Source organism: Paroedura picta, chromosome 5 (genome assembly GCF_049243985.1).
Source record: "Paroedura picta isolate Pp20150507F chromosome 5, Ppicta_v3.0, whole genome shotgun sequence".
Lineage (NCBI taxonomy): Eukaryota > Metazoa > Chordata > Lepidosauria > Squamata > Gekkonidae > Paroedura > Paroedura picta.
Window position 1 is genome coordinate 95,044,038 of NC_135373.1, and position 12,405 is coordinate 95,056,442.

Below are 12,405 nucleotides of genomic sequence, written 5' to 3' on the forward strand. Positions count from 1 at the left end.
TTTAATACCTCATCCAAATCATTTATAAATATGTTGAACAACACAGACCCCATGACAGATCCCTGGAGTACTCCACTTGTCACTCTTCTCCAAGAGGATGCTGCACCATTAACAGGTACCCTTTGGTACTTATTACAATGCTATTTATTTTTAAATTTATATACTGCCATTCTCTAGAGACTTGCAGCTGTTTACAAAAAAAATAAAAACACAATAAACCCCCCTTGAATACCCCTTAACACATTAACTAGATGGCGATCAATAAAGATTCTCATCTCACCCCCCTCCCCCTTCAGCTCCTGGGTCAAAGAAGTTCTTCCAGTGGTAACAAGGGTTCTGACGTAGCACATATCAAGGGATCTTCCAATGGTAACTCTGAGACCCCGCCCTGGCCTCAACCATACACCTGGTGGAAGAGCTCCACTAATAGAGAAGTTGCCGAAATCTGACATAAAACATTACCAACATGGTGGAAATCAGTACTCAACTCCCCCCCCCCCCCACCACTACTGGCAGGTGGAGAGGAGGTCTCAATGATGTTCACTTCAGGTCCCAGATCCCAGGCGGGGAGTAGATCTATCTTACCAGCCCTGGCCTCAACCCTATACCTAGCGGAAGAGCTCCGTTTTGCAGGCCCTGCGGAATGTTGAAAGATCCCGCAGTACAGATTTCTCATGCTAGCAAAGTTATGCTCAAAATCCTACAAGCTAGCCTCCAGCAATATGTGGACCGAGAACTTCCAGAAGTACAGGCAGGATTTCGAAGAGGCAGAGGAACTAGAGATCAAATTGCCAACATATGCTGGATCATGGAGAAAGCTAGGGAGTTCCAGAAGAACATCTACTTCTGCTTCATTGACTATGCTAAAGCCTTTGATTGTGTGGAGCACAACAAATTGTGGCAAGTTCTTAAAGAGATGGGAATACCAGAGCATCTTATTTGTCTCTTGAGAAACTTATATGCAGGTGGCTCCTGATTGGTCCGGCCTGCTGACTGCTCGTTAAGGACTGATAAGGAGCTGACTAGCGGACTGATAAGGAGCTCTGTCCCAGCCCCCACTCACCCCACGATCTGGCTGTGAGCTGCCACCCAAAGCCACCTTAAGCTGCCTGGCTGGGAGCCAGGGGAGGGGACCTTTTCAGGGCCCATTCTTAGGAACGGACTTTGAAGCTAGTAAATAAATAATACATAGGGACGTGGAAAGGAGCAGTCCATGACAAGCTTCAAACAGAGATGTGAGAGAGCTTTCTCTTACTGGGAATATCCAGGTATTTTGTAATACTTTTAGCACATTAATGCTACTACACTCTACATTGATTAATACAATAAGGAACAGGAAAGATGCTGAGGTTGCATACCTTCAGGGAGTTAGATTCAACTGACCAGGAACTAGCAGTCACGTAGTTTCAGCGCATGTCAGCGCATGCACTATGCTCACTGATCAAAAGATATTATTAAGTGCACTAATATTATTAAGTGCACTAATCAAATTACTATTAGCTAGCAACTGACTGGATTCCATATTGTTCTGTTTATAATTCCCTTGATATCTTGAGTAATTAAACATTTCTTGCGCATAATCCAAAAACATGCCCCATCTGTATTTTAAAATCAAGAAGATAATCCTTCAAATTCCAGTGTAGCATCAGCAATGTGTATCAGACAATGGTTTTTTTCAGCCACCCTGATATTTGCATCTTTGATTTCTAAAATGAGGCAGAATGATTGTTGTGAGCCTCTCTTTGCACAGTAGGAAAAATGCATAGCAACCAACCCTCCCAAACCTTAAATGCATTCCTTTAAAATAAAGATTTCGCAAATAGAGGCCTGTATAGGGAATATGTGGGAACTTGCTGTTCTTCAAAGTCTTAGTACTGTACCAAAAAAAAAGTTGGCATCTCATGAGAACTCTAGTATTGGGATGGTATTATATGAAAAAAGAAACAAGGATATGATTTTAAAAGATTTAAACGTTATTTTCAGAACACTATGGGATTGGATAAGAGAGCTAATGATCACTAGCAAAACCACCAGCAATAGTTCCTAACACTGGAACAACAATAATTCGTTCTGTGTTGCTTTTCTGTCTTTTTAAAGACCCAATTTGAGGCTTGGCAAGGGAAGGAGGCTTAAAATCCTATTGTAACATGGGGCTGTCCCATATGAACTGTCAAAGCATTACTGAATTTTATTTGAGCTACCATTTATTTAAATTATCCCATCTTATGTCTCTTTTCAGATGTATTAGGAGTGCGGACTTCTAATCTGTCATTCCGGATTTGATTCTGCACTCCCCCACATGCAGCCAGCTGGGTGACCTTAAGCTTGCCACAGCACTATTAAAACTGTTCTGACCGAGCAGTGATATCAGGGCTCTCTCAGCCTCACCCACTTCACAGGGTGTCTGTTGTGGGGAGAAGAAAGGGAAGGTGACTGTAAGCCACTTTGACCATTTATGCACTGTAGGTTTCATGCCAGGCTACAGTGTGGAGTTTTAGTCATGGCAGATTGCCCCACTTCTTCTTGCACCCACAAAGGGGAGAATTTGGCCCGGTGTATCTCACCCACCCCTGATTTGTGCTCCTGTACAGGAGCTGGGGCAGAGAAGTTCTCAGTGCATTAATGGTCTTTGAGACTCCTTCAGATAGACAAAAGCGGCATATCAGAACCAACTCTTCTTCTTTTTCTTGTCTCGTCTTCTCTTCCACCTTTTCGTGCTTCTCGCCCTCTACATGCCTGCTTGAAATGGCGGAAGAGAGCAACGTGCTTTACACACAACTCTCTTCTGCCTGTCAATCAAGCCAGGCAACCAATCTCCTTTCTCAAACATTTTAAAGGGCCTGCGATGCCCACTAATTTTTTTTTAATTCAATACTTCTCCATTGAAATGCCTATGCATCTAATCATAGATGCATAGTGCTTTTTTATTGCCACCCCTTATGGAATCATGAGTCTTGATACTTAAAAAATAATCTCGTTCCTGATTTTGAGGGGGTACTTTAGAGAGGCATGTGTTGTGTGACAACTTTTAGGAAAAATAATTTTTGGCTTTGCCTGCATGATTGAATGCCTATTCGTTGCTCCAAGCAGTTTGCAATATATAAAAAAAAAACTGGGAGAAGGGAGAGGGAGGTGGGTACAAGGGCAGGACATTGGAGGCAGAGATAGCGCTTCTTCACCTCCATACATTTCTTTGGCTGTTGGGCTGCTGGTTGCTCTCCATTAGATAGTGCTACACAGGTTGGTGAATCTACTTTTTGGGATTCACCAACTAGCACTTTAAAATGGAGGATGTAGTCAGACGTTTACTGCACAGACGCTGCATGTTGGCAATGTCATATGGAGGGGCCGGAATATAACGGCAACAAAAGGTAAGCATTTCACTGTTTTTAATGGGTGCAGAAATCCCCCCCCCCCAAATTCTCAAGACATAGCATAGGGTCTTCCAAACTCTCTACTTTATCCTTCTATGATCATTTCAGACATCAGTGTTGGAAGGCTTTGTGACAGCATTATATGGTGTTCTCTGAGCTCAGTTCCTTCCTCAAAATGAGAACTTTGTGAGCAAATGAATAACTGGGCCAGTTTTCATCCCTTAAAAATATAAGGGCATAAAGGAACCTGTTTCACCTACTTATGACAGAATTTGCTGGGGTCAGTGATGATTGTCTTCTGGTTACAGTTCACATTCTGACACCAATATTTTAACATTGATAATCAACCAGGCTTAATCCAGTTCTGAAATTGTCTGATATCTGGGTTCTGGCTGTTCTCAGTATACCCCTGAAATCACTTTCATTTGGCTTTCTGTATCCTTTATATCTGTTGGCAAAGCTTGTGTTTGTTATCTTACTGAAATCATGTATTTACCTCAAGATTCTGATGTGAGGTTAGAATCAAGTAAATGCAAGGCCTCTTATCCAAAGTACAGTATTTTCAAGACTGCATAAAAACTATATTGAGAATCAAATAGTTAAATGGTTCATCACGTTTCTTAAATACTCAGACCAGACAAGATACCATAATTTGCAATTAGCTTTAATATTGTAATTGCCAGGTTATAAATCTTCCACTGTCTTAGGAATTAGTTAAATAGTAGAGTGATCATTCCACTCTAATATCACTGATGTCATCAGTGTCCTTTCACCAAGTGCATACTATTGCATTATCAAAGTTTTCTTTCAAATGATTCAATAGTTCACTCCTTGACAAAGTGCCAGGGCTACTAAAGATCTGCTGAAACATGATCCCATCAAACAGTAGCTTTAGGCCACATTCCAAGATTGTGCACCTAAAGATTTTGCACAAACCTTAGGATGGGAGAACTTCTCTACTGTACACATAAACATTTTAAAAATATATAAGTAGGAAAGCAAGAGTAAATAACTATACACAAGCAATGCCAAGGCTTCTTAGAAGAAGAATTAAAGGAATGGGAAAAGAGGGTTTTTCCCATTCCATACACATTAACTGTTATTGACAGATCTTGTGAATTCAAATGTTAAGTTCCTTGTGTAGTCAAAGCAGAGTAAACCTAAGGGCTTAATGTCTGTGATTCTAATGAATTCTATACCACAGAATCTTTTTATTTAAAAGATATCTACGGTACCAGTGTGATTTTAATTGTTATACTTCTGTTATTTTAACAGAAAATATCTCTACTTAGATATAATATTATATTTCTGTCAAAGTTAATTATATTGTCTTGACAACTACATCCCTGCATGAAATATCTAGAAAGTCATACAGTACATCATTTTAAATAGGTGTGTGGTAGGGTTGCTTAGGCAACATGAAAACAAATAAGCATCAGAATGTATTTCTAGAAAAAAACCCAGAAATACCATGAAGACACAAACAAAGACTCTAGTTATTGATTCCACTGACAGAATAGAATTTGAAGATGGTCATTAAAATAAATAATGTTATTGGCTTCCTGTTCTGCTGATTAAATGAGAACATGTAAAATAGACTAAAAGATTAATTAATTCCTTAATGTTAAGAAATAAAACAGATGCTGATTTCTTAACAAACCCATATTTTTTTCAGCACTGAATCATACAAATGTCATTTCATTTTTTTAATATTAAGGATCTTATGTTACATTATACATTTTCTCAAGTATGTTAGCATAAATCTATTAATGACATGTAACTGCTGTTCTCATAATCAAATTAAATATGATGATTAAAAATAAAGTTGCAATTTTCAAAAGCCATAACATAATACTATATTTGATCACACTCATTTTAATTTTTATGAATAGGATATGTAATCAGATTGAATATAAAAATGTCACCTGTATTTGTTTTACTCTGATCTCTTTTATCACTTGTGTTTAGAACTTTGGTCACCATGCAAAGGACTGGAAATAACCTAACCCACTCAAATAACTCTAGATATTTGATGCTTCCTTATAGAATATCTTACACTGATGCAGATCTCAGAGGTATGTTGTTAAATGACACAGGAAAGAAACAGAGTCCATTGAGGATACTGCATTTCATCCAGGTAATCGCTGTCCTCTAGTACAAACAATGCTTAGATAGCTTCTCAACTCAATGTTATAAGCTTCTGATGTATTCATTAGTAACTGTGCACATGGATACCATCTTCCAAAGAACCACTCCCATTTTGAACTTTGAATACTGAATGGTCTCTGTTTAAGTGACTGTCCTATATATATTAAATTTTTCATAAAAATATATTGATTGATTGACTTCTGTGCTACAGTGACTTGAACAACAGTCTCATTTTGATTGTGCTACAAAACGTTATATTAAAAAAAATCTGGGTGGAATACTAATTTCTAGTACTCCATTCAGTTTATATTATTGCATGATCAATGTTGCCTAGAAATTAAACTGGTAATATTTCACCTGGATCTATTTTTCTTTCATATTGAGAGAAGCAGTTACAAAAAAACAAACAAATCACAAATAGAAAAAAACAAAAATGTGTGATAAGAATTGATTCTGAACAACAGGTGTGGTGTTACTACATCTAACATGACAGGCACTGGAATGGTTGGAAGATGTTTATTAGCTACTGTTTTTCCTGCTCATATTCGTTTTAGTAACAAGCTGATGAAGATTAGATTTAAAGCATCATGCACAACATATCAGAGATATCCATCCAATTTGTATAATAATATGCAAACTTCTCCTATGAGCATGTTAGTGATTTTCATAAACAAGAGAACTGTTTCATACCAAGGAAGATATAGAACTATTATGCCTTCACTTTTTAAAGGGTTTAGAAATTAAATATGAAGGGGAGAACTGTGGCCCTCAAATCCCCATGATTACACATAATAAAGGCAATACTGAGTGGAATGTTCATCCAAAAAGGACATTCCCAACAAACAAAATACATTTCATTCCATGCTGCATAAAATCTCATTACCCACAAGATCAAACACAGTAATATACATAGACAAATCACTTACCATAAACTGTACATTGTCAAATCCATTAGCCAGCAAATGGTTCTCATACTGAGATAGCCCAATATTTTCCAACCACTGTCCCACTGTCTGAACAGGGCATCTGGGTGCTGAAAGAGTTTGAGAAGGAAGGCGTTTAAGCAGTGAATATCCATCCACAGGATAATAACGATGGTCCTGGGCTGAGAGGTGGCATTGCCACATCGTGTTCCGGGAGAAGTTGTTATCAAAGGAGCCCGCCAGCTTGTCAAATTAATGCTTCCAGCAAATAAGGAAGTCAGAAGTAACACATAGTTTCCAGCGCAGGTTATACAGTAAGATCTGCTCCTAGCTCAACATTTCGTAGGTATTAATCTCTACTACAGACCAGTACGTCATGCAGTGGGGTGGGGGGGAAGCATATCAAGCTGTTAGCTAAGCTCGTTTCCGTTATATGTGACTGTTGGAATACTCCACAATGAGCAATGCACAGCTAACAGCAAGAAATCTTTTTTCAAGTACTCCTACACTCATCAGTATGCAGCTCCATGCTCCTTGCTCCCCCTCGCTCTCTTCCCTTCATTACCCAGCCTAGGCTACACCTCGCATTTTCAATAATAGCCATCAGATAAGGCAGATTTTTTTGTCTGCAAGCTGTAAGCTTGCTGCTGCTGTTGCTTCCACCTACACGCCCATCCAAGCGTCAATCTTGAATGATGAGAGCAGTCAAAACAAATGCAGAAAATAGCAGGTCATCAGAGGCAAGCTAAAATGCTCAGATCTGAACAGAACCTTCATAACCAGTAATGCATTAGAGAGGGCTGCTTGTTGTAGATGTTGTACGTTTCAAAAGGCATCAGGAAATGCAAAGCATTAACTGTATGTAGCCTATGGCATGGTTTACTACTTGCTTCCTTTTTCCTTTTTTCCTTTTTTTGGAATACTGCACTGAGGTTTGCTCTGTTCACAGCAGGCTCTCAACCATTGTTCCAATTACTCATTTTTTTTCAACCAACCAGCAAAGAATGAATAATCTGTTGCATGTTTTCTTATTATAACTGGGCATAACCTAAATTGCACAACATCCTTTCAGTCAAGATAATTACTTCTTCATCTTCAGGATTTTTCAACCATAAAATACTACCAGTCATGAGCAAATCTTCATTGTAATCTGCTTAAAATTCAATCTGAAAAGGTCATCTATCCGCATGAACAATTAAATGATTCTTTTTACGATGAAAAAAAACAGAAATGATTTTGCTTTTCATAAAGGATATATTTAAATATATGAATTTTAAAGATATGGAGAACATTCAATGTTCCTTAATTTACAAAATATATCTGAAAATATATATTTTAAAAAATCATTCATAGATTTTGGTTTCCTACCCTGCCAAACAAATTATTTAAACATATAATAACTATTTATAGAATCATTCTAAATGTAAGTGAAATATGAAAATCAGATATTTTCACATTAAAAGAGATCATCTAGTTTATAATTCAGCTTTCATTGTGATACAGTGTTTTACAAAACAAATCTATTACACACATTATGATAAGCAAAACATACACACATTGCACATTACTGCAAATCAGAGCCCACATAAACAACACCTCAGCTGCTTACAACCTAAATATTGCACACTGGTCACGTACATTAATCAGAAAGCACAACAAACTATGACTCAGTTCTAGTATGACTGAAGTCACAGTGAAGGCTCTTGGTGACTCCCAACAGATCTCATTCAATTCCTGTAGCCCAGCTGCCAATACCACAAAATTTTTTGACATATCTTACTGAAGCATTAATTAATGGACAAGTATTAATTGCAGCCTAATGCAATTACTCTGCTTTGTTAGTGCTTTTTAACATGAATTCATCAGAACTATAGCCACAAGGAATCTTGGCAAAATTAGGGTATTTGAGGGATCAGAACAAATCATTATTTCTGGCCAAACCTCATATTATTTCAGAAGTAGGTTCCATCTGTGTCAATGCATCTGTGTCAAAGCTCCTAAACAGAATTAATTTCAATAACAATAGTTCAATAGATTTAGAATAGCTTTAGAAGGGTTTAACCCTGCTTTCAGATGGCACTGTAACTCTGTACAGCAGTGGTCCGCAACCTTCCGGCTGCCACGGACTGCTGCACCGGAGTGGGGGGAGAGGGGGGCCCGAGGCCCCGCGCATGCACGGCAGCCCCAGTGCAAACGCACACGCACGGACTTGCCATGCGTGCGCGTTTGCGACGCTGCCATGCCGGTGGCCATGGCTCCCTTTCCCCGCCCCTCCAGGCCGCCAGCAGCCTGGCAAGTTTCTCTTCCCCCCTCCCAAAACAAGAAGCTTGCCGGGCCGCAAGCTAATTGGCTGCTTCAGCGGACGATTTGCTCGCAGCCCGGCAAGCTTCTCGCTTCGGGGGGGGGGCAAGAAGAGGGAGCCGGCACCGGGCTGCAGCCTGGGGGTTGGGGACCACTGCTGCACAGGATTTGTCTGATATATTCAGGATTTCAGTAATGGAACATATGAAAATGCCTATGATGGAAGAGTCATCCTCTGGCCTGCAGCCCTACTCCACCATACCTGGAGAGGCTTATTTCTCTCTCTCTCCACAGTTCCACAGTAACTTTGCTGCCATCACTTTACCTCTTTACAGAATTGCCCAATGAGAGGATCAGGACTTTCAGCTTCCCTTCCAAGTTCTTAAGTTTTCCCGTCATGTCTCCTGCTCCCTAGCACAAGACCACAATGGGGACAATGCACTACCTGGTGTACTCCTTAAGGAATACTTGCATGTCAACTGCCAGCCTTCCCTCCTCCTGGAAATCCCTTTTATAATACTGTGTCCAAGATGGTGGAGGTCTATGTGACACAGAGAACCACTTCCAGCATCCAGAGTTTTAAAAGTATTTATTTAAACGCTCATGTCCATAAGCATATTTTAAGCACAGCACCAGATTGAGCAAAAAAAATAGGTAAAATGCAAATTCTCTGTCCCTCTCTTTATAAAGGTAAAGGTAAAGGTATCCCCTGTGCAAGCACCGAGTCATGTCTGACCCTTGGGGTGACGCCCTCCAGCGTTTTCATGGCAGACTCAATACGGGGTGGTTTGCCAGTGCCTTCCCCAGTCATTACCGTTTACCCCCCAGCAAGCTGGGTACTCATTTTACTGACCTCGGAAGGATGGAAGGCTGAGTCAACCTTGAGCCGGCTGCTGGAATTGAACTCCCAGCCTTATGGGCAAAGCTTTCAGACGGCTGCCTTACCACTCTGCGCCACAAGAGGCTCATGTGCATATTTTAAGCACAGCACCAGATTGAGCAAAAAAAATAGGTAAAATGCAAATCCTCTGTCCCTCTCTTTATACATGACTACTAATTCTTAAAATATAGAACATATTCCTTAGCTTAAGAATTTTCAGATCTCCACAGAGTTTCCATTACTTTCAAGTTTCCTTCAGCTCCTGCAGGTGACACAATGGTCAATGGCCAGCCTTCCAGACTTCGGTTAAGTGTCCCCTGATGTACTCTATACCCAAGAGAACCTGTTCCCTGCTGCCAAGAGTTTTATCACATTTGTTTGTTTATCCACTGAGCAAGTCAGCCCAGGTCAGAGAAAGTGTGCCTGGAAATCCCCAGGAATCTCCGTCCTGGAGTCTCTTTAGCTATTAAAACCTTCAAACATCAATTTCCTGCTTGGAAAAGTTAGGGTGGGCTTGACCATTGCATTGCTGTTAGCTAACCTATTAGTTAAGAGCCTCAATAGAGTGGTAAGGCAGCAGAAATGCTGTCTGAAGCTGTCTGTCCATGAGGCTGGGAGTTCGATCCCAGCAGCCGGCTCAAGGTTGACTCAGCCTTCCATCCTTCTGAGGTCGGTAAAATGAGTACCCAGCTTGCTGAGGGCTACACGGTAATGACTGGGGAAGGCACTGGCAAACCACCCCGTATTGAGTCTGCCATGAAAACGCTGGAGGGCATCACCCCAAGGGTCAGACATGACCCGGTGCTTGCACAGGGGATACCTTTACCTTTACCTTTAACCTATTAGTATTTCTTAAGAGGTAGCTGAAGAGCCTCTTGTGGCGCAGCGTGGTAAGGCAGCAGATATGCTGTCTGAAGGACTGCCCATGAGGCTGGGAGTTCAATCCCAGCAGCCGGCTCAAGGTTGACTCAGCCTTCCATCCTTCCGAGGTCGGGGAAGGCACTGGGGAACCACCCCGTATTGAGTCTGCCATGAAAACGCTGGAGGGCGTCATCCCAAGGGGCAGACATGATCCGGTGCTTGCACAGGGGATACCTTTACCTTTAAGAGGTAGCTGAGGGTAGTCTGGAAAGCCATTGATTGATTTCCTCCTCCCTGTCTGGTCTCTGCCCACAAGGGCCAAAACGATTAAAACACTCAATTCAAACATCCACAGAAAAAATACATTCCTTCACAATGTTTTACACTGAGTCAGATCATTGGTCCATCAAAGTCAGTCTTGTCTATTCTGACTGGCAGTGGCTCTCCAGGGTCTCAGGCAGAGGTTTTTCACATTACCTCCTATCAGATCCTTTTAACTGGAGATGCCAATGACATAACTTAGGGCCTTCTGAATGCACAGCAGATACTCTACCACATAGCCACAGTTCCTTCCACTGGAAAATGAGTTAAATGTTTAAGGTAAACAAGAACACATGTACAAAAAATTATTTCCTCCCACTGAGGGCCAATCAGATGCCATACCATGCTTCCCAACAATGCGCCCATCAGAGACCCAGCATGTCATCAGGTAGCATGGTAACTATTTTAAATGGAATGACGAGAGGAAACAGAAACAGAACTGGCACTCAGATTGGGTACAACTGCAGATGTTCTGGCAACTCACTGTGAAGTTTTATGAAATCTGGTTTCAGACAGTCTAGTCCAGCCCTTTGTTTCCCAGAACTGCAATATCATTAGTATTAATTATAATAAAGTGGAGACCATACGGAGGATGCAAGTTACCAATCTCCAGGTGGGGCATGGACATCTCCTGGAATTACAACTGATTTCCAGCCCCCCCTAAAAAAAATGCCTACTTATTGCCCACTGAGGTCCCTCCTCTCCTCAAACCCTACCCTTCCTAGGTTTTACCCCATAATCTTCAGGCATGTGCCAACCTAGAGTTAGCAACCTTATAATCAACAGGTAACTATAAAGGCACCTCAAGATGAAACTGCACTTGGTGTGCAGGCAAAGATCAAAGCATGTGATCTAAAAATGGAGAGGGAGACAGTGAAAAAACAAAACAAAAAACTTGAAAACTAAAGGCACCAAAATGGATGCAGAAATCCAGGGAAAAACTGATGAACTATGGGGCAGCAAATGATCCCCCCCCAAAAAAAAGAAGACTTGGAAAGGTCCTAGGTGAGAACAGGAGTTGTCCCTCATCTTATTCCCTGCTTAAGCAATGATAACTCATGACCATGGCTTGTGTCAAGACTGTTTGGCCTGAACACTAGCAAGGAAATGTTTATAATTATCACTTTATTGAGAGAGTTTTTCATACTACTACATGACATTTTTTCTTCAATACAAAGCTTTTAATCATTGCTTTTTTCCTCTATCTATTTCTTGCTTCCTGGAACAGGTGGTCCAACAGAAGAAAAATATTGTGTGTTGACACTGGCTATTCAAAAACTCCTGGGTAAGAAAACAGTAAAATGTTTTTTTTTAATCTGCTTTGATGGCAGATGAAAAAGGCATAAGATCTATACTTACTTGTAACTGATGTTCATCAAGTGTCTTCTGGGCATACACACATGGGCCTGCTCTCAGGCAGTCCCATGTGGGAGTACACAGAAGACACAAAGATGACTGGATAGTTATCTTGAAAGAGCATACAGTGTCCCCTTTCCAAAGATGCTCCTGAACAACAAATATTCAAGATAGTGAGATTAGTTGTTTCTTGAGCAGGGCAGCATAGTGCCACCTTTCCTAACTCCTGCTAAGTGTTTTA

The 12,405-nt window shown here is 40.7% G+C and overlaps 1 protein-coding gene across 11 annotated transcripts in view; it reads right to left on the minus strand.

The window, feature by feature from the left end:
• Positions 1-12,405, minus strand: part of ANKS1B (ankyrin repeat and sterile alpha motif domain containing 1B) — a 421,823-nt gene that overhangs the window by 225,789 nt on the left and 183,629 nt on the right. For 8 of the 11 annotated variants that reach the window (XM_077339156.1, XM_077339148.1, XM_077339147.1 and 5 more), the window contains one exon: positions 6,449-6,555. In XM_077339156.1, coding sequence (XP_077195271.1) covers positions 6,449-6,555 — 107 coding nt within the window. Of the gene's footprint in view, positions 1-6,448; positions 7,216-12,405 lie in introns of those variants that run through there. The other 3 variants (XM_077339150.1, XM_077339159.1, XM_077339160.1) reach the window with 3 other exon arrangements.